Below are 23,957 nucleotides of genomic sequence, written 5' to 3' on the forward strand. Positions count from 1 at the left end.
CGTGATGATGATCATCTATATGTGGAACTGTGAGTATGTACTATGCAATACATGTAGATACATGCATTACTGACTGTAATAGTCGTTGATGTGAACGTGCATCGTTGCTATGGCACTGTGGGTGCACGATTTCATGCATGTATCGCTAAATAAAATGACTGTTCATCTCCCACCCATTTTCAACAGATACACATTACAAGGGCATGTGTGCGTGGGTCTTGAAATGTTTTCATTCATCAAGAATTCTATTCATGAGCAATTATCATATCTATCACTGGCTGATAAAACCCAATTTACAATTAAAAGATAACAAAAAAGATAGCAAAATAAGAATTATAACAATGAGAGCAACATTGTATCTCATAACAGGTCATGACACACTGTATAAAAGGAGAATATAATTTTGATTATTATTATTAGTAGTATTATCATTATCATTATTATTATTATTATTATTATTATTATTAATTATTTTATTTTAATTAAACATTAAAAAATAGTAATAAAAATAATAATAATCATTACAACAGTAAAAATAATAATATACCTCTGATAATGGCAATAATTGGATATTTTTTCTTAGCCTTTTTTAAGGATAAAATGTGTTGTTTCAGGCATAATTTAGCAAGTTTATAATTGTAAGATTTGCTTTACATGAATAGATCTGGGCCCTGTTGTACAAAGAGTTATGATTGATCCGATCAATCGTAACTCTATGGAAATCCATCAGTGTCACAATTTTTTCTACGAAAAATTTGCACAATGTCCTTTTTATGCAAAGAGAAGCGCAGTGAATTTTCAAGAAAACAATGATTGCATGAATATACATCATATTTTGAACAAACATGCATATTAAGAGATGTTGACGTTGCTGGCCGTCCATAGTTGCGATTGATCGGATCAATCGTAACTCTTTGTACAACGAGGCCCAGGATTTTAAGAGACCTTTCGAACCCTAAATTCAACAGAAAGTACATGTAAACACTGACCTATTTTTTTTTAGTTTAAATACATACAGGGAAATAAATGAATAGACCATTTTCTCAGATTTCAGCAAAAGACACAATGCCCCATGACAATGGTTACTTATTCTTTATTAAAAAGGGTATTTTTCAGACCCGCATGTTTAGTCATGCATAATGCTTTCTATACATACTCCATGCTGTGTATGGCACAAAAGCTATTAAGGGGTGGAACAAAACATGGTTCAGAGAAAAGATACTATACAGTATGATTTTAATATACATGTACAGTACAGGTAAAGTGAACTATAAATGTTGCATTTGAAATCGAAATTAGTTTAACACAGGAATACAAGTGCATTAAATATCGACTTCCCCAATAAAGTCATCATAACCTTCCCCAAGTTAAAAAAAAATAAGGAAAGACTTTTATTTCTAAAACATGACCCACATAATGATGTATGGTGGTTTACTTTACCTAGAAATAATAGAAAAATTATGATGATGAGGAAGAGGTAGAGGAGAAGCAGGGGGAGGAGGAGGAGGTTGTTGTTGCTGTTGTTGTCATTGTTGTTCATTTTGTTGTTGTTGTTGGTTTTTGTCGTCATTGTTATCGTCGTTGATGATGATGACGACGATGACAACGACGATGACGATAATGATGATGGTGATGATGATGAAGATGGAGATGATATATTTGTAATAGTAATAATTAAACAACAACTACAGCAACAATAATGCAATAATAATGCAACCAAGGTATACCGACTCTGCAAAATTGAATGAAAATATAGAGTTAAATTGATAAAAACAATCATGATGTTTCTCTCAGTTTTCCAATAACAATGCAATTCTTTCCATTAGGTTTAGTGCTACTATTTGAAATGGGAATGAAAGCCACGATGTAAATCAAACCTAAATCCACGTTTTCTTTATAAACCTTTGTCTGGAAGCCGACACTATTGGACCAGATCATCAATCAGCCATTCATTGTCAAGGTAGCAAATGTGGATGGCTCTTTGATAACAGACTCTTTGGTAATATTGAAAAGGTGGTGTTGTAGGGGAAGGCGGGGTAAGTTGTGACAGTTTTTGCTTTTTGCATGTTAGAATTGATATGATTAATAATCTTGTCGAAATAAGTACCTTGCCTTGAAATTTAATTCTTCTGAAATATTTTCCACCTACATATAACTTTCTATCCCCACACTGAAAGTCATCGTGACCTTTGAAAAAACGATGTCAAATGGCTCAACTTGCCCCATGTATGGGTAAGTTTGAGCCACCTTCTGGGTAAGTTGAGCCACAAAAACTGTGTAGGGGAAGGCGGGGTAAGTTGTGACAGTTTTTGCTTTTTGCATGTTAGAATTGATATGATTAATAATCTTGTCAAAATAAGTACCTTGCCTTGAAATTTAATTCTTCTGAAATATTTTCCACCTACATATAACTTTCTATCCCCACACTGAAAGTCATCGTGACCTTTGAAAAAAACGATGTCAAATGGCTCAACTTGCCCCATATATGGGGTAAGTTTGAGCCACCTTCTGGGGTAAGTTGAGCCACAAAAACTATGTACAAAATGTATGTGGGAGAACCAGGATGTCAATTTTTTGTTTAAAGTCTTTTCACTTTCTAATTCTCTATAATTACTAACATCCTTTAAAAGGAAAAGAGCAGTCATGTAATTTTGCTCCTTTCAGCCAGCATTTCAATCGACTTTTATGGTTTGTTTGTTTTTTAAGATACATTACCATAGGAATTACCATGGCTCAACTTGCCCCATGCTGTTTGGCTCAACTTACCCCAGTCCGAACTTAGTGCGATAATTTTGTATCCACACATTTATTATGCATCCATCATATAAAAGACTATGACAAGAATGAAGATCCATACCTGGACTAATAATGTTGTTATCATGTCTTTATTATATTTAAAGATGTGTGTGTTTATAAAGCACTTATCTATTTCACACTCTTTTTTACTTTTCTGGCTGAAATTCATATTTTTCCCTCTAAAAAACTACTTTTTATTTCAAAGTTGAAAACAATGTGGTGGGTTAGGGGTTATGCTATGGGTCATCAATACATGACACCACCACAATGTCTGACTCATTCATTATTGGCCTGGGGCTGGTGGCTCAACTTGCCCCTATGCTCAACTTACCCCGCCTTCCCCTACAAAATGTATGAGGGGAGAACCAGCATGTCAATTTTTTGTTTAAAGTCTTTTCACTTGCTAATTCTCTATAAATACTAACATCCTTTAAAAGGAAAAGAGCAGTCATGTAAATTTGCTCCTTTCAGCCAGCATTTCAATCGATTTTTATGGTTTGTTTGTTTTTTAAGATACATTACCATAGGAATTACCATGGCTCAACTTGCCCCATGCTGTTTGGCTCAACTTACCCCAGTCCGAACTTAGTGCGATAATTTTGTATCCACACATTTATTATGCATCCATTATATAAAAGACTATGACAAGAATGAAGATCCATACCTGGACTTATAATGTTGTTATCATGTCTTTATTATATTTAAAGACGTGTGTGTTTATAATGCATTTATCTATTTCACACTCTTTTTTACTTTTTGGGCTGAAATTCATATTTTTCCCTCTAAAAAACTACTTTTTGTTTCAAAGTTGAAAACAATGTGGTGTGGTTAGGGGTTATGCTATGGGTCATCAATACATGACACCACCACAATGTCTGACTCATTCATTATTGGCCTGGGGCTGGTGGCTCAACTTGCCCCTATGCTCAACTTACCCGCCTTCCCCTACTGTTGTTCATGCCAATGTTAGGGGAGACCGGGGTACAGTTGGAACGCGTCCTAAGTTGAAACATTGTAATTTTCTTAAAAGCCTGTAAAATAAATTTATGCAATACTGCCCTCACTTTATTGCAATAATTATTCAACACTGTTGTATTATTAATAGCCCGGTCTCCCCGGTCTGCAGGTTGCCCCGCAGGTTGCCCGCAGGACCCGCATTGACATTTATTTTGCACGTACTGTATCTTGCACACAGTTGCCCACAAGTCTGATTTTCCCAAAGAAAAGTTTTGAACATGCTTGAAAACTGTGATGCAGGTAACTGCAACTCATCCGCAAAGCTTGCATGGAACGATGCAACAGGTTCTTAAATTCTTTGCACGCTGAATTAATTTTGGGATAATAATGACAATTGTTTTCATGTTTTGTTCTTTAATTTAAAATATCCATATTGCACCATTGATACATATTATTATTTTATAGATGTCATCCTTAAAGGTATTGTTTAACTTTGTGAGCAGCCGATTTAAAAAATTCTCAAACCAAGATGAAACATGTGTACAAGTGCATGTATTAGAACTAATAAACCCTGAAAACAACCATTATTGAGAATGAAAAGCTAAAACTACAAGGCAAACCTCGATTTTGTAAATACATGTAGGCGTCTTATAGACACCTAAATAGTACATATAAGTGTATGGGATGAAATTAAGGTGGTGTTTCCGGTCACTTTATATTTCAATTTTTGAAGCACTAAATAATCATTTTCGAACGCAATTTTTTCTGGGCTTCATTTTTGGAACATATCACAGACACAGGTGACAAGTTTGACCTTCTAGCTCAGATTTTTTTAAAGTCAAATCAATGTTAACCAATCACTTTAAGTATTGCCTTTCATTAGCTCATCTGATTTGATTATTACGTCTGTTGAATTTAATTGTACGAATGTGCAAAATTGCAACATCAGTGTGCAAGGGTTAATGTTTCATAATAATTGAACAATAGTAAGTATACCAGGAAGTAAACCATCCTTCCATGTTGTTTGGTAACAGGAGCTTTGTCCTGTACAGTGTATGTGAACAATTTCACAGAAAACAAGAACAGGGATATGGATGTGGGCGGTGTTTCACAAAGATATAAGTGTAACTTAGAGTCGCACTTAAAGGGAAGTTCACCCTGACAAAAAGTTTATTGTAAAAATAGCAGAAAAAATAATAAAAAATATTGCCGAAGGTTTGAGAAAAATTTATCAAATAATTAAAAAGTTATTAGAATTTCAATTATTTGATTTGTGACGTCATATGCGAGCAGCATTCCTACAGAGCGAATGGTAAAAAATCAATGAAATGTCATTTTCTCAGAAAATTGAAAATGGTTTTCACTGTAACTTTTGTATATCAATAGACAAATCATTTCACACCCGATCATGAAAAGAAAACAAAATTAAGTCATCAGGAACCAACCAAAATTTGAAATTCATACATTTTATATTACATAACACATGGGGCAGCTGCTCGTTTATGACGTCACAAATCCAAAATTTTTAACTCTAATAACTTTCTTACTCTTTAACGGATTTTCCTCAAACCTTCACCAATATTTTTTACTATTTTTTCTGCTATTTTTACAACAAAGTTTTCTTCAGGGTGAACTTCCCCTTTAAACTCCCAGTTGTGTACAGTATAGAAGACATCACCACATTGGTCAGATCATACGAATGGGACACCTACATACTGTACTACCGCATATCCATCAATCACATTGCGCACTGCATATCATGTCCAAATTGGCATTTACATGTAAGTGCGACTTAAGTCGTACTTAAATCTTTGTGAAACACCCCCATGGTGTTCTAAAACATTGTTGACTTTAAATCTGATTTTCTGAATCTGTTGGGTTCCTTGGCTGCCCTTATCCGCTAGTGTATATCGATGACCAATAAGAAAGTTAACTGTCAAGAGAGTAGAATACTTTAAGTACACTTGGGAGTAAAGTCCCACCACTTTGTAATAGGCTGGCGGAACTACATGTACATGTATGCTATTAAAAGTTTTGCTTTCATAACAGTAGCACAGTTTATTTCTTTACATTTGTTCAGACCGGAGTGTTGGCTCAGTTGGTAGAGCATCCGTCTCACAACCAGGAGGTCGGGGGTTCAAATTCCGGCCGCGTCAGACCAAAAGACGTTAAAAGATGGGAGTTGCTGCTACCCTGTTTGGCGTTCAACTATTAAGAGGATAGAGCCTCATCGATCTGGCGCTGCACAGCGGCCGCCGGGCCCACAATCATTTCATGTCTATTTCAAACAATAAATTATGGATTTATCATTTTTATAATTTTTTTATCAATACAGATCTTCTCTCAGTCAAATCACTGTTTTCTTCTTCATCTTCCTGTAAAGTACAGACTGCCGTTGCATACTCGTTGTGCTTGTCAAGTGCCCAGATGAATAGTACAAGTAAACAAGTGGAATGCCTCTGGCCGTCTCACCTGCATCACGCGGTTCAAAATAGCAGCAGTGCTGACTTTGAATACTACTCTAACTCGCACAAGATGTTCAGTGATACATGGTTACTCTTATGTCCACTTTTTATGAACTAGACCAATAAACTTACAGAGATATGATGGTTATTCAACAAAAAACCCCAACATGGCCAAAGTTCATTGACCTTACATGACCTTTGACCTTGATCATGTGACCTGAAACTCGCACAGGATGTTCAGTGATACTTGATTACTCTTATGTACAAGTTTCATGAATCAGATCCATAAACTTTCAAAGTTTTGATGGTAATTCTAAAGATACACCCAATTCGGCCAAAGTTCATTGACCTTTGACCTTGGTCATGTGACCTGAAACGCGCACAGGATGTTCAGTGATATTTGATTACTCATATGTCCAAGTTTAATGAACTAGACTAATAAACTTTCAAAGTTATGATGGTAATTCAACAGATACCCCCGATTCGGCCAAAGTTCATTGACCCTAAATGACCTTTGACCTTAATCATGAGACCTGAAACTTGCACAAAATATTCAGTGATGCTTGATTACTATTATGTCCAAGTTTCATGAATCAGATCCATAAACTTTCAAAGTTATGATGGGAATTCAACAGATATCCCCAATTCGGCCAAAGTTCATTGACCCTAAATGACCTTTGACCTTGGTCATGTGACGTGAAACTCATGCAGGATGTTCAGTGATACTTGATTAACCTTATGTCCAAGTTTCATGAACTAGGTCCATATATTTTCTAAGTTATGATGACATTTCAAAAACTTAACCTCAGGTTAAGATTTCAATGTTGATTCCTCCAACATGGTCTAAGTTCATTGACCCTAAATGACCTTTGACCTTGGTCATGTGACATGAAACTTAATAGGATGTTCAGTAATACTTGATTAACCTTATGGCCAAGTTTCATGAACTAGGTCCATATACTTTCTAAGTTATGATGTCATTTCAAAAACTTAACCTCAGGTTAAGATTTGATGTTGACGCCGCCGCCGCCGCCGTCGGAAAAGCGGCGCCTATAGTCTCACTCTGCTTCGCAGGTGAGACAAAAACTCTACAAAACTATGTGCGGCTAAAAAAGAAGAGCCTCCTTTGCTGCACCTCCTGTTTGAAAGACGCAAGGGAGTGCTGTGAACTATCTTTGCTGGGAGTGAGTTCCATATTCTGATAGCATCAGGAAGAATGTATTGTCTTTTGATATTGTGTTCTGGCATATGGGATTTGGAACTTATCAGGGTTTCCATGTGTTTTAACTGCAATAACCCCTATCAGTGAATTTCCAGTATTCTTGAGCTTCAAGGAGGTCTGAATATGCCTAGTACTGTTTCCATACTTGCAAATATACCAGCATTATTTTTTTTCTATGACAAGTGTGAAATGGAAAGCATAAGGTGATTTCAGACCGCCTTGAAGTTCGTCAGTTCCAGGTATTCTCTGATCGGGAAATTTACCCTGATCAGAAAATACAAGGTATTTTGGTAATGTGAAAGCAAACTACGCATAATTTCCCCGAAAGAAAATACCCGCTAAATATAGTACAAGGTAGGTACTTGGCGAAATTACGAGAACTTTCGCAGGGATTTTTCCAAAGTCGCAGGTATTTTGGCAATGTGAAAGCAATTTACGGGAAATTTTAGCCCAGAGCGTCGTTGGGCGCGAGCGCCGTGATTTTGAATCTCGCGCCTTGCCTGCTCTCGCGCCTTGCCTGCTCTCGCGCCTTGCCTGCTTATCAGACCATACTGCGCATGCTCGTAACTTCAGGAATTTATCCCGAAGAGTATGTTTCGGGGCAGTGTGAATGCAGGAATAATTAATGGATATTTTTTAGCCTAATAAAGTTCTCGTAGTTTAAGGCGGATTCTTGTGATCGAGGCGGTTTGAAACCACCTCTATACTGCACTGAGAGGAATCAATAGCAAAGTTCATCCTTTTTATGGCAGTGCAATGGAAAGATAGCACGGGTGGGTGTATCAGACGAAAGAAACACAAGATCCCCAGGGCCACTGTTGACAAGGAGCAGGGCTTTCTAGAGCATGGTCAACCAACCGTGACAAGTTTGGAGGTTTCTTTTGAAAAAGTATTATATGCAATATCATCAATGTATTGTCAAAGATTAAGAATGACACCATGGATCCGTGTATAAAAGACACATGGTATTGAATCCCGCCTTGGAGCAGTGTACACGTATTATGACCAGAAAATGAAATAAAAACGAGTCAGAAGAAATGAACAAAATGAAATAATTATCAATGAACACCAAGAGATCGTGACCCTCTGTGTACATGGATTAATTAAAAAACATTTGATAAATGATTCAGATCGAAATTAAGTACAATAAAAGCAAGAACAGAAGTGGAAGTGAACCGTAAAGACCAAGGGCCATTGTGACATCATCAGTGAAAGCAAATATCTGTTACCTTTGGTATTTATATAAAGTACAAATTCATCACGGAAATACAGGAAGTATTTCCAGGATTTACGGGTAGCCACAAATGGGATTTTTCCTTTCCTTCTGGCTGTGTGGAAGTTGATACATGTACTTCATTCATCATTTGTGATCAGTTTTGTCTTTTATTGTTTTTCTTCAGTTAAGGCAATTTCTTCTTGTTACTTTACTTCTCTATTTCTTATCTTCATTTCTTTTCTTTATTAATTCTTCATCAATTCTTTCATTGTCATACCTTCATCCATTCATTTACTTATTCATTCATTCATTCCTTCATCCATTCATTCATTCGATCATTCGATCATTCATTCACTATTTCATTCATCCATTAATTCATTCATTATTTCATTCATTCATTTGATCATTCATCCATCCATTCATTCATTAATTCACTATTTCATTCATTCATTCATCCATTCATTCATCCATTCATTCATCCATTCATTCATTCATTTATTCCTTAATTCATTCATCCATTCATTCCTTCATCCAATTTCCCCACGATTTGTCAATTGAAGGTTGCTTTAAAGCTTTTTGTTTCTGTTATAGTATTACTCCAGTAGGAACTTGGCAGGACAGCTTTTTGCTGGTGTATAACCAATGACATAGGAAAACTTTCACTTCTATTATTCAGGCATAGTGGTTGACCTTAGAAACGACAGATATTACTCTTTCAAAGTGGAGACAATGGCAGAATGGGGATTCAAACTCACAACCTTACAATCATGAGTCCAATGCTCTGACCACTAGATCACAAGCTACATGTGAATCAACAACCTCTTGAGCTCTGTGCATGTAGGCCCTTGACATTCTTAAGTGTTTTCAAGTGTGAAAACAGTTTTAAAAAATACAGTTTCATATCATCATTGTAATATCCGACATCATTATCTTCATCATTACCAGTTTCTGTATCAAACATGTGAATATGGTTGAGTGGATGGATGCTTTAAAGATAAATTCCAGTTCTGGTAACGATCTCAAAATGATTTTTTACAGAATCTATTAAAGACCCCTGTTACATCTGAGAGATTCCCTACCTCGGGCCGGCCCGGGGCCTACCTCGGGTCGGAAAGAAATCAGATGTAAACATCCCAAACCTACCTCGGGTCACCTTTTAGCGAACCTACCCGAGACCACATCCAGAGGTAGTCTCGGGTAGGTATCGGACCGCCCCGGTCCACCGATTCGTAGATGTAAACGCACACAAGCTTTCGAACCTATCTCGGTCCGTTCACCAGCTGTCAAATTACGTCATAGCGTGCGCTATCCCCTCCCCAGCCCCGTCGTTCTTCGAATGTTTTTGCGACATGTGAATTGTGATTGATAAAGTCTTTGATTTGAGTGAAAAGAAGCATTTTAAACGTATCCTTTTCAAGTCGATCATATCTTCAACGACTGCTGGGATCATCAGCATTCTTTCAGAATCTCGGGTAACTTCAATTAGCGCGCGCGAATTATTCGGAGCCTAGATCGAGAGCGCCTTTAAAAAAGTGTCAGCAATCGGATGCCGCTCGAAACAGTACAGATAGGGCGAAAGGGGAGGGAATGAACACTGTGATGTAAACAGACCACATTTCGGACTCGGTCCGTTCGCGAAGCTAATCCACCAATAATCCAGTCAAGGTTGCAAGTGGACTCGGTCGGGTCTCGGGTAGGAAACTTTCAGATGTAACAGGGGTCTAATATAATGACCACCCCTGTGTTTGTTTGTATGAATAAAAAATATGTGCCAAAGGATTCTGGGAGAAATTGAGTGATTGCTGAGAAATAAGCAAAGTAAGCGCGGATTCGGTCACTTCCGTCGGGTTTTTATTCCAGCAATAATAATACACTGTCCCACGTCTATCTGAGTTGGTGATCTTCAGTGTGAACATTTTTCAGCGTACATGTAGATTTCAAGATTTCACAAAGTTCAGTTTATGTAACTGTACCAGATCTAGATCCTTGATGATAAGCCTTGTTTTACAGACTTTCTCATGAAATCAGTGTTTACTGCAACTACTGGCATTTCTCTTTAAGCTGTAACTAATGAATTATAATGCACAGTTGGTATTAACCCTTTAGTTGTGCTATTGCTGCTGGCTATTTTAAGAACATGTTCCAGTCATGTGTAGAATTTTACCTATCTTTACAAACAGCTTTTTGAAATACCCACTGCTTTTCTTTTTATTGATCAAATATACCAAAAGCAACATGTGCATGAATTGTCAATGATTTATAAAGTTTCAACTCGCCTTCCCTTTAAAATTTTGCGTAACTTTACAGGAAAGCATTATGAGACAGTCCTCCTGACCTAGCAGCAAATCAAATGTGTGATTCCAGTGCTTATTGTACTACATTACATGTATGTTCTGATACTAGGAAAATATTGCGGATCAAATTGTAATACTACGCACACTTTGTAACATGCTTCATAATTCATGTTTCTTTACACCTGTAGAAGAAATGAGTATGAATGGTACAAGTACACGACAAGGAATATTTAACAAGGAGCAAAGGATTAATATCAAGTCATGATGCACTTACTGTGCCAGCTTTCTCTCGCGTTGCAAAGAGATAGTCATCCCTGACCTCAAAGTCCTTTATACCAGTGATGACAACCTCTCTGGACTCATAGAAATCATCTGATTTACTGACAGAGCTTGTTCCATCAACCTCCAATCTCTCAACATAGATGGTATCCGTCCTGTCCCACGGCTCAACACCCCTGGAAATGAAAAATTGTGAACAGTTTTTTATTTTCCATCAAAACATGCTGCACTCAACCCAGGTGAGGTAAATGGGTACCGGCAGGAAAGAATTCCTCAAAAAGCTGTGTGCACCTGAATCGGTAGCCTAGCTTAGCCGGGTAATAATAATAGCACGGCCCGCTGGGAGAACAGTTTTCGGAACTGAAGTGGCTACCCTGGGTAAATATGCTGTTATTATTATTACAAGGCAAAAAACCCAGAAATTTCGGGTGAAATAATTTCAACAATAATTCCATTCCAAGAATTGTATTTATTTTCATCATGCACTATTTTTTTTTATATGCCGAATTCATATAGAAAAATATCTAAAAATATTTAATAAATAAAAAAAATCTAATGAAAAAATAACAAATCAAATTATCGTGCATCAGAACTTTGATATTTCGGGTGGATGTTCATAATGCTGTTTGTAAGTTAAGAGCGACTTTAAGAACTGGTGATCCTTTCTATTGGTAAATGGTATATTCATTGGCGATGGTTTAGCGCGTAAGAAAGGTTCATCCGTCGTTCTTATAGTCGCTCTTAACTTACGAACAGCTTTAATAAGCGGCCCCGGTAATCCTTTGATACAAAGGGATATAATTTGAATATGAAATCCTTAAAATTGGCATTAAACTTTAATATAAAAACAAGATCTGTGAATTAATAATCACAATAAATTAAACTACACTTTACATGTACATGATCTACATTGCAAGGAAGTATTAAAGCAAATTTGTACATATATGTACAAATTTGCTTTAATACTTTCTTGCAATGCAGACTAGTCTTCAATACACATGTAATTAGCCAAAGTACCATCAATATACTGCAGATAAATTTTCAGCTTTATTTTCATGAAATATATACACCAGAAATTAATAACGCACTCTACATGTTTTCAGTATTGTAGTGAATATCTGATGTTGCAGAGATCCATTAAAATATTAATGACTTGCGCTAGGATTAGATGGTGAGAGCATCAATGATTCGTGTGGCAAAATATTGATGGAATAATAAATATACACCAATGCACCTATCCGACCATTTTTCATTATTTTTTTTTTGGGGGGGGGTTGCCATGAAATGAGAAGTTGCTAATATCTATGCAACATCTAAAACTTCTGATGTGACTCAATGGCTAATTCATGAGGGGAATATCTATACCAACTGCCCCTGCCTCTCAGTACATGTATTTATGCTTGTTTAAAATTCTGAGCAAATATTATACATGTAATAAATAAAGGGTATTACGTGCAGTAATCTAAACAACGTACTGTATACACTATAAAACTAACAACGTACTGTATTGTTTGATAGCTTCATACATGTACATAAAGCAGAAAGAAACAGTACATGTACATTGCCACTATATTTTCTTAAATAAAGCTCAATATCAAAAATTGACTTGTGTGAATGAACTTTGACCTTACCAACTGAAGCTCTTGACATCTTGCTCAACCAGACCCCAAGTGCCTCCAAAATTCATGGAGATATAAAGCTGCAAAAGAAAGAAAATGAGATGAAATAGATTCAATATGAAACAAAACGGACAAATTACATGTAACTGCAATTTAAAGTACAAAGAATAAATTGTACAGCTGAGCCTTTTTCTTCTTTTTCTTTGATTTTTTTTCTTTTTTTGGGGGGTCACAACAATGCACATCATGATAATGTATTTTTGAAAAAAAGTACACGTACATGTACATGTATGTGGCAATATTATGCATGCATGCTAAACAAAATGTGAAAATATTGCTCCTGAATCTCCTGTAGATGGCCCATAATAATGTCCTGTATTCTGAAGTCTGGTTAAACTAAGACAGTGGTCTATATTAAAGTCTGTGCTATAATTATGGAAAGCCAAGTGTGTCACAATTCTGTTTACATAATTAATAATCTGGTGCTCTTTTCCCAATTCATTAGAGACACGTACATGTACTGTGTAGGTATTTCTTATATATGAGAGTTCAGAATGATTTGAGAGTCAAATGAGCGGATCCTAGGAACACCTATTGTAGATTAATGTCACTTTTGGCTGTCCATAGTTAAACCACATTAGACCAGAGTTTAAATCAATCTGAGTTGAGAATAAAGGCAGTAATATTTCATTCTACAGGGAATTCAGCTAATCTCAATTCATTTTTTGAGAAATTTATGTTGGGTATAGTATAACATTAACATGTGCATTTTTGTGTTTGAATATTGAAGGTACATGTATACATGTACATGTACATATAAAATATTTCAGACCTTATTTCCTCTTCACAACATTATAAAAAAGTAAAAATAAAGGAAATTCATGTACTGTAATAAACACAATATTGTACATTTCCTATCATTTTTTTTATGTTCTCATCAAATTCAATTGAATATTCCAATGATTTATTACATTCAATGTTTGTTCTACTTTTTATTTCAATACAAACCCGATATTATTCAAAAGCAACAAAAACTATTATATACTCCATGTACAGTATATAATCTGTACATAGAGTAAAAAAAAATCATTATTCATACAGTGTGCACTTCCCCTTTCATGTTCCTTTCAGCTTTTTTTAACAACAATAAACCAACTACTGAAATGAATCTACATAATACATGATTGTATAGAATGTACATGTACATGTACTGGCTAGTCTACGCATCACAACATTTGGAGGCCATTCATATTGCGTGAGAGTATCAAATGGACTCAAAGTCCAATTTGCTCTCTTTTGTTGAGCATAATTAATATCAGTGAGGAGAGGGAAGGAGAGATAAAATGGCAAGTGATAAACACTGCTCATAATAAAACCATAAAGTTGCATCCATGGGGTGGAATTACATGTACAAGCATTATAATGAAAATATAATATATCCGGTACTGTGAATACACTGTACCACCCTGAGGTAGGATCGGTTTTATTGTTATGTTTATGATGACTCTGGCATTAATGTAATGTACAAAAGTTAAATGCACATTTTATAATGTACATGTATGTTAGCTGCATGTGACCAAACAAAAAAATGAACATTCATTGATGAATTATAGGGGAGACCAGGGTTAGTTGGAACATGGGGTAAGTTGAAACATTGTACTTTCTTTAACGCCTGTAAAATAAATTTATGCAATACTGCCCTCAATTTATTGCAATAATGATTCAACACTGTTGTGTTATTAATAGCAATAAATTGAGGGCAGTATTGCATGAATTTATTTTACAGGCTTTAAAGAAAATTACAATGTTTCAAGCTACCCCATGTTCCAACTTACCCCCGTCTCCCCTATACCATATTCATGAGCTCACACATTCATGTAGCTATCAATGAACAATGTAGGGAGAATATAACCTTTTGCGTAACTTTACGGGTAAGCATTATGAGACAGTCCTCCTCCTGACCTAGCAGCAAATCAATTGTGTGATTACAGTGCTTAATGTACTACTGTACATCTGATACTAGGAAAATTATAATAATACGCACAATTGTAACATGCTTTATAATTCACGTTTCAAAACACCTATATAGTATACCCGTAGAATGTAGGGAAATTATAACCTTTAATTTTGCTCATGTGTAGAAAGGGTATTCAATTAATTTGAATAAATGTGTATTTTAATTGCCAATCAGCAATGAAGTTTTACTGAACCCCATATTTTTTATTTCATAATGGGCGGTTAAACCATAATACTGGACAAGAAGGGGGCAAAAGAACCCCCAAAAGCAGCAGAAATTTCACATCTTACAAACACCAAATGCCTATCAAAACCTAGATATAAAAAAATTTCCTTCAAAATACATTCATTTTGTTGGAAACTACCAAGATTTTATTTGAAGCTGCTACCATTTTTTTCGAAACTGTCGAGTAAAGGATCCCAAACGATCTTGATTGGGTCCACTTACCCTTTTGAGATTGTCATTCTCATCCATTCCGAGGACGATGTCAGGATTGACGGCATGGGTATAGATGGACGTCGGTTTGAACGGGACGTCGAAGGTGCTGAATGAATTGCCAAAGTCCTCGGTGGTGGTGACCAGTGAGTTGACCACATCGGTGAACAAATACTGCAAGAAGAAACAGAAATAAAAGTCATAGGGCAATCCTACATGTACAGTAACTTAAAGGAGAATGCAGGGCCTCAGAAGGTGTGGAGGTATCATGGTATAGTGGTTTGGTCACTTGACTCTTAAACCAAGGGTCGAGGGTTCAAATCCCACCTGAACCTTAAAGGAAATCCCTCTTGAATTTTAAAGGAAAATGCAGGGGCTGTAGAAGGTGTGGAGGTATGGTGTAGTGGTTCAGTCACTTGACTCTTAAACCAAGGGTCGAGGGTTCAAATCTCACCTGAACTAGAAAGTGAACTACATTGCACATGTACGGTATGTACTGTATGAACTACATACTCCATGCATGCAGTATTGGGGGGAAAATTACATGGGGGTTTGGGCATTTTCACCCTGTAATACTCAAAAACGCCCTGGAAAGTTAAAAAATATAAAAAAAGGAGCCATGGAAAATTTCATTTCCTTGCAATAATAAAGCTTAAATGTTGCAGAGTGTACATTACATGTACGTGTATATTACATACATGTAGAGAAAACTTGAAAAGTAACCCCCCCAAAAAAAAAAAATTCTTGGATTAAATTTTTGGACAGTCTTGATTAACCCCAGCAAGATTGGAAAAGATTCATGTGTTGAGATATTGCACAATTTGTTTCTAAGAAATTTCCCAATTTTTTCATAATAATTTTCATATATTTTCATTGCATATCAGACAATAGCCAAAGCATGCTTCACTTCAATCAACATGCATCTACATACATGTACACCGAAGCCTATCACAGTATGTTTACTACCGGTTATCGTGTGAAGTGTGAATAAATCTGATTTAGGTGTGAAAAGCTTTAGATGCGAAACCTTCCTTGACTTTGTAATTGAATCCTAGCGAGCCGAGAATCTACAAATTGTGCTTGGGAGGTAATTCATCCCAAGAGGCAAGTCTAGTGTAGTATTACAATAGCTCATCATCATAGAATAATACAAACAGGACAGGAAGAAATGCATACATTTTGTACAGAGATGAATAGAGGCAGGAATCTACTGTACTGTACACCTTAAATAATAATATGATAATAATGATAATAATAGCTGGATTTAAAAAGCGCTTTTTGCCTGAAGATACAAAGCGCTGCTATCATTACCCCGTCTTTAGCTACCATCACCAGCGCTCAGTGCATGCAAAGAATTAATCCTGCCGGGTACCCATTCACCTCACCTGGGTCGAGTGCAGCACAGTGCGGATAAATTTCTTGGTGAAGGAAAACACGCCATGGCTAGGATTCGAACCCGTGACCCTCTGTTTGAAAGGCGAGAATCAGAACCACTAGACCATGACGCACCCAAATGGGAGCTGCAGGTCAGACAGAGTGTGATCCCCCCATCCAACATAATTTTTCATCAAAAAAAAAAGGAAAGGACAGGGGGAAAACTGATGGGGCGAACAGCAAACACAATAAAGAATAATAATAATAATAATAAAGGCGCTTACTACTGTTGTTTCTAAGCGCACTGTGTTCTGTTTATGGTTTGTACTTGGGTTTTAAAAAAAATATAAAAAAAAGTGGCAGGGGTAATGAAACAGGTATTAAATACAACTATTTGAATAATCAAAACTGGTGTGCACCTCCCATTGACCAACCCACAACTGTGAATCATCTATTAAACAGACCATTGGGTTTTGAGTAGGGTTTTGAACTGAGACCATCAACATGAGAGATCTTGGTTGTGTAATTCATTGAAATTCATGTATCCATAAATTCAGATGATGGATGGATAATTGATGGGGGGGTCTGGTGACGGCTCCTACACCCCTCGGATGTTTCAAGAAGTTAAAAGGGCAAAACAGGCAAGGCAACAAAAAAAGACAAGAAAATGAGAGGTCCAGATTTTTTTTTAATTTATCTCTAAATATCCTTATAAAACTAACAAAAATATGCCCCCCCCCCTCCTGCTCATTGTCACATTCTGGTGTGACCCCCCCCCCCCCAACCTTGGAAAAGCCTTGAATTAATATCATATTATTCAAATTAACGAACAATTGTTTGGTATTAGAATGTTGTAGAATATACTTGGGTACATATATTCAATTCAAAATCTGTCTGTTTAAAGGTCAGAAACTTTTTACATGTAGTTGTGGACAACAAAATTTCATAAAAAGATTTCAATTTTTTTTTTTTTTTGTTTTAATGCTCTTAAAATTGAACATGTCCATTATATACGAACATGCACAACATAGTTTTTCTCAAAAGGCAAATAAACAACCCCAACCTTTTCCACAGACATTCCGGACATAGCAACAATCCCAATCTGGCTTGTACAAAGAATCGTCCATAAATTTGAATCAAGTATGCCTACAAGCCCTATGTACATGTACATGTGTGTTATGCTGCATTGAATAATGACCAGTTCTTTGGGGAAATGAATAGCAATTCTTTTATTGCACTATACATGTATTGTAGATACTGATATTTTTTACTTTATTCCTGAAATACACCAACCCCAATAAAATGTATCTCAAAAGTTCTTTATATGAAATTGGTCTGTAATTTGACAAAACTTCACTTCTCATCCCATTCAACCATTGCCAGGCCATGTACATGTATGAATAAATATCACTACATGTACACAAAAAGAATTTGCTCTGGAGTCTGCACGCACGTGACACAAGGATGCATTTGTGTGCACTGAAAAATCACCATTATGCCGAGTTCTCTTCCTTGTACACACATGAATGCACACCTGTTGGCAATGAACTTACATACATCGCACTGTGCCCATGTACGAACCATACTGTTTGTCATCAACCCCATAGAAATATGACAATATAGATTTTTATATTATTTGCTCTTTCTGGAATGATTGTTTGGTGGATTCTCTTCCCTATCCAATCAGATCCTCCCTCTTTGTCCCGTTTCTAGGTCACATGATCAAACTGTTTTATGAAGGTGGTGCAAACATGTCTAGTCTAAACACAAGCTGCAATTGGTCATTGGTAATGATCAATCATTTGCTTGCTTTTTTTTATATCTACATGTAAGACACCATTTTCACTACCTTCCTAAAACTAGTTTTAATGGAAACTAGTTTAGTGGAAACTAGTTTAAGGCCTACTGAGAATGGTTGAAGCGATCTTTCAACCTACTACATGTAGTATCAAGCAGGATTTAACAAAATATGTTTGAATTTATTTTGAGACATTATATTTAGGCCACCATGTATTTCAAGTTACCACTCACCCCTTTATACCACTTTATCAGTGCAGGGTTTGAAGTTGTAACATCAAATTAATACTGAAAAACAACTTTAATCACTTTTCTATAACTTTTAAACTTTCACTTGATTTTCTGATCTGTGTTTGTTTTGTTTTTTTTAATCGAATTGGAGACATTGGCAGAGTTGGGATTCGAACTCATAACCTTGTGATTATGAGTCCAATGCTCTAACCGCTAGACCACACGGCCCGTAATGTGGTCTTAGAAGGAAATTATTAGACAATTATTTTCAGAAGAACGTGAAAAAACAGAAAATTAAAAACATGGGTCCTGTTTCACAAAGACTCATAATGATAACAAATGTCTAATTTCTATATGTATATTAGAAGTTTACAATCAGCCAATCAAATTTCAGTAGCTTTTTACTGTAATATCAGAAATTAGAGCAAGTTTTATGAAACAGGTGCCTGGGGAATAAGCCAGTTCGTAGTTCCTTTCTACGCATGATCAGAGGAAGGTCATTTGTACTAAAGTGATATGGCGCTTTAAAATCTAATGTGATAAGCACCAACTTTGATGTCTTGATTAATATTCATATATTCTTTTGAATTGTCGTTTTCATTCCATCCACAATAAACAATGCTTCCATGAACGACTGGTATTTCACAGTTTGCAAAGTACATTGTGCAACCTGCTAAGATATGCATTCAAAGAAGGGATGCAACAAATGCCTTCATTAAGTGTTCATTTGTGTGCTATTCTAGTCACCTGGTCTATTCAATTTCTTCATCTCTGCTATGTAAGGCAAGCTTATGTACATGTAATACCTTGCTTTGAAATCTGCCTATCATGATGAAAGAAAAAAGGTCATTTGACTAAAATTGTCCATGAAGTAACTACGAACTGGTCTATTAAACAAAGCCTTACCCTCCTTTCATCACCTTACTACTGTATAAATCGATCGTAGACTGGTCTTGATTGGGCGAAGTGTTGCACATTGTACTGGACTTGTTCGTGAAAGTTGCCCCATAGTCTTCTGAGATATAAACGTAGCTTGCTGAATGGCTGGATTGCGTGATGTCACGGGTGAGACACAGTATGACATCACTGCCTTTACCCGCCCAATGAACTATAAGCTCTGGGTGAGGGTCATTCAGGTCAAACTGTAGGGTGGAAGGGGGAGACAAACACAAAAGAAATATAGTAGATTGTGAGACAAATGAATAACCTCTAGTGATTATTTCAATCCGCAATAATGAACCTTATTTATTAATATTCAACTAGTTTGGTAGACATAAATACATTTAATCATATTTGTTTTCTTTATTACATGTACAGCATATTTTACATTCCAACATTAAAGGTCAAGTCCACCCCAGACAAATGTTTTTTAATGAAATCAAACTAGCAAAACGCTGAAAATTTCATCAAAATCGGATGTAAAAAAAAAAAGTTATGACACTTTCAATAAAGTTTTGCTTATTTTTCACAAAAACAGTGATACATGTATGCACAACTCAAATTATGAGAAAGTCAATGATGTCCCTTACTATTTCTTTTGTTTTTTTTTTATTGAATTACACTATATTTCATTATTTATAGATTTGACAATAAGGAACAACTTGACTGAATCATATAGTATTAAACAATGCTCATTCCACATGTTCAGGGAGGAATTAATCGTTGTTTTACTCGACAATGAGGAGAAAACAGAATATTCCCTATTTCATAATAAAATACAAAAGAAAAATAGTGAGTGGATGACATCATCAGTATCCTCATTTGCATACCCACCAGAATGTTAACTGTTCTGTGAAATTAATCAAAACTTCGAATGTCATAACTCTCTTTCATTTTACATCCGATTTCGATGAAATTTTCAGTGTGATGCTAGTTGGATTTTTCTCTTTTTATTCAAGTCAACTATTTTTGGGGTGGACTTGACCTTTAAAGGACAAGTTATATTCGAAATTAACCCACTCCCTACTAGATTCTACATGTGCATCATGATTCATAATTAGTTTTTTTACTGGCAACACCAGGGTCCTGATGCAAAGAATGTACCATCCTTGTAACTTTACTCCAAAATGGTTACTGCTATGGTGACAATGCTCAATAGTGAATCAAAATCAACGATTTTAAAGGGGTTACCATCAGATGGTAAAGTTGTCGTAAAACTGATAAAATTAACATTGTGTAATGGGGCCCAGGTTTCCGCAAGACACAGGTTAACACAGCCTCCCGCAAAATCTTTGATTACACTAAACACATCTTTTAAAAAGTTTAAAGCATTACATTATAATTAAATTTACATGATCCCACCAAAATGAAATAAAAGGAGCGAAAAATACTTAAAGGACAAGTCCACCCCAACAAAAACTTAATTTGAAAAAGAGAAAAATTCAACAAGCATAACACTGAAATTTCATCAAAAATCAAATTTCATCAAAATCAGATGTAAAATAAGAAAATTATGACATTTCAAAGTTTCGCTTATTTTCAACAAAATAGTTATATGAACGAGCCAGTTACATCCAAATGAGAGAGTTGGTGACATCACTCACTCACTATTTCTTTTGTATTTTATTATATGAAATATGAAATATTTTGATTTTTCGTCATTGTCATGTGAAATAAAGTTTCATTCCTCCTGAACACGTGGAATACCATTATTTTAACATTTTGTGCTTCAGGCAAGGAGGTCCTAATTGTGAAATTAGTAAAAATTGAAATATTGTATAATTCAAACAATAAAAAACAAAAGAAATAGTGAGTGACATCATCGACTCTCTCATTTGGATGTAACTGGCTCGTTCATATAACTATTTTGTTGAAAATAAGCGAAACTTTGAAATGTCATAACTTTCTTATTTTACATCCGATTTTGATGAAATTTTCAGCATTGTGCTTGTCTGATTTTTCTCTATTGATTCAAATCAATGGACTTGACCTTTAAAGAAAATATTGAACACTTTCTGTAGACCTTAATTTACAACATCAATCACTTCAATTAAAATCAACTATAATTTACATTACAAAAAGTATTCCAAATCATTAACTTCCCACAATAATTTAAGTTTCCGTCAGATTGTAGGAGGGATTAAAGGAATATAACAATTAATTATTACATGTTGTTAACTCCAATTATTTCAAACAAATGCAAATTTTTATATTTTACATCAAAAGACCATTCCAAATAAAAAAAAAAAAGCTTCCAGAAAAGGAAATTTCATGGATCTTTGTTTTCTATATCTTATTACCAGTATTTTCTTTATATTAAAAGGTTGATAAAAGTTTTACATGATGTAGTTTATAAAAAACAAGCTTCCAAGCAAAAAGAATATGATCTATAATAGATTTCTATTCTTTGAATATCATTCATTCACATCTTTGCTTGACTGGAAATGTATAATCTTAAAATCTAGAAATTAGAGGACAGCTCAAAAACTGTATCTCAAAGAATTCCAGTTGTAACTTTATTATCTTGTCTTCATGCTCATAACCTACGTTTAACTGCATTCCCAGTCCTCAAAATTTCAATGCTCATACAATGTACATGTACTTGGAGAAAATAATTCATATATGTAGGTGATAGACCCCATTTGTTTTGCTTGTCCATCATGCATCATTACTGAGTCTATCTCTCTACTCTTTAGCTGTAGACTCTCATGTCATAAAACCTAAGGCCAATACTAGTGAGATTACTGCATAGATATACCGAATGACGATTGTCATTATTGCTATTGATTTATTTTTCATTTAAGCATTCATTTATAGGCTTTAATTTTTTATTTGTTATTTGACAATCATGACATTGACAATTCAACAATTTTTAAAAAGAGTCAGTTATCCTCAGGCTCAATCTGGCCATTATTTCTGGACTGCATATCGCCAAATAAGCATGTACATGTACATGAAGATAACTTAAGTCATAAGCTTCATGAACTAAAGATGAGGAAGTCAAACAAGTTTGTATTTCCACTAGGCATTGCGTAAATAAACAGGTGACAATGGATGACATAACACACACACCGCAGCGGTGCAGCCAATACAAACCTTCGTGACTTGAATACCATGTCCCGAGGACTCGTCGGCTGAGCTCTCCGCTTGTCTCGCCGTCCGCGACCGCGAAGAAGACGCTGCATTTTCAGAGGGGACACTCCGCCTTATCCTTTTTATTCCATCATTGATTTCTTGGTGAGGAAAATTTAGAGTTTTTGACCTCGATCCTGGTCTGAAAGAATGCACTGAAACACTTATGAGTGATAATATATGCACCAGAAAAAGGATTCGTAAAAATCCGGTCGCCATGTTTCTGGATGATCTCTTTCAAGCGGTGACGTCATCGTTGTTTATAAATAATTTGGAGCGATATCGCGAGGTCCCGCGAAATGGTTTTGGAAGAAATCATTGATATCAAAAATTATTTTTCATCAAGTTTTTATTTTTAACAAAGAGCTTCAAATATCATATTTATTTTATTGAGATGTTAGAATGTATGTGAGCACGTTAACATTCCAAAGATTGGATTTACATACTGGTACTGCAGTCTGTGAAAGAAAATCCCGATATATATGACGGGAGCTCAAACATGTACCAGTATGAGAATGATTAAGGGACACACCCCCTAAACTCCTGGCCTAAACTTCTCTCTCTCTCTTTTCTCCTCCTTTCCGTTACCGATTAAAGACGTTTTGCAGTCCCCGTCCTATAGTGTAACAAGTATCTCGAGGTCTTTTCCAGCGCTATCCAATTTATTCTAAACACCATGAAGGCATGAATCGCAATTACCCCCCCCCCCCCTACTGATCCATGCAACCCGGGGAGCGTTTCACCAATATTTTCCCGGGATATTTTCATCCGACAAGTTTCAGATCTGACATCTTTCCATGATTTTGATTGGCTGAGAGGCACTGTTCCTGTGGTAACTGTCGCATAAAATGGGACTTGTCGGATAAAACGTCCGACAAGTCCTTTCATGAAAACGCCCCCCCCCCCCCGGAATGCGATCCCGGACCCGGGATGCGATCGCCAATTAACTTGCATTCGGAGTATAAGATGTAGAGATGTCTGGGTGGCATGTATCCCCCCCCCCTCCAAAAAAAAGGCCGGTTTCATGGCAATGCATGGAAAAGGGGAAAAAGGAAAGTATAAGGGAATGGGAAATAGTGAAATAATATAGGCCTACTATTACATTCTTTAAATACTGTGTCAAAAATTTATCCAAAAAATTTATGCTAAAAATTGTCAAAATATTTGCTCGCTCGACGGTTAAT

General features: G+C 35.8%; 1 protein-coding gene and 1 pseudogene across 1 annotated transcript; both read right to left on the minus strand.

Annotated features, from left to right (window-relative positions):
* LOC121420462 overlaps positions 1-19,615 on the minus strand; it is a 90,390-nt pseudogene extending 70,775 nt beyond the window's left edge.
* LOC121419707 (sortilin-related receptor-like) lies at positions 19,605-23,003 on the minus strand. The gene is made up of 2 exons (XM_041614165.1): positions 22,738-23,003; positions 19,605-19,844 (listed from the first exon to the last, which is right to left on the minus strand). The coding sequence occupies exons 1-2, from the start codon at positions 22,990-22,992 to the stop codon at positions 19,605-19,607; spliced, it is 495 nt and encodes a 164-aa protein (XP_041470099.1). The 5' UTR covers positions 22,993-23,003.
* Between the last annotated feature and the right edge of the window lie 954 nt (positions 23,004-23,957).

The sequence above is a fragment of the Lytechinus variegatus genome, chromosome 8 (assembly GCF_018143015.1).
Source record: "Lytechinus variegatus isolate NC3 chromosome 8, Lvar_3.0, whole genome shotgun sequence".
Classification (NCBI taxonomy): Eukaryota; Metazoa; Echinodermata; class Echinoidea; order Temnopleuroida; family Toxopneustidae; genus Lytechinus; species Lytechinus variegatus.

Bases quoted from the DNA above. Each gene is read 5' to 3' on its own strand.
- LOC121419707 (XM_041614165.1), bottom strand. From the start codon at position 22,992: ATGGCGACCGGATTTTTACGAATCCTTTTTCTGGTGCATATATTATCA. The intron at 19,845-22,737 runs GTTTGTATTGGC...TCCACCCTACAG, and splicing joins ATGGTATTCAAGTCACGAAG to TTTGACCTGAATGACCCTCA.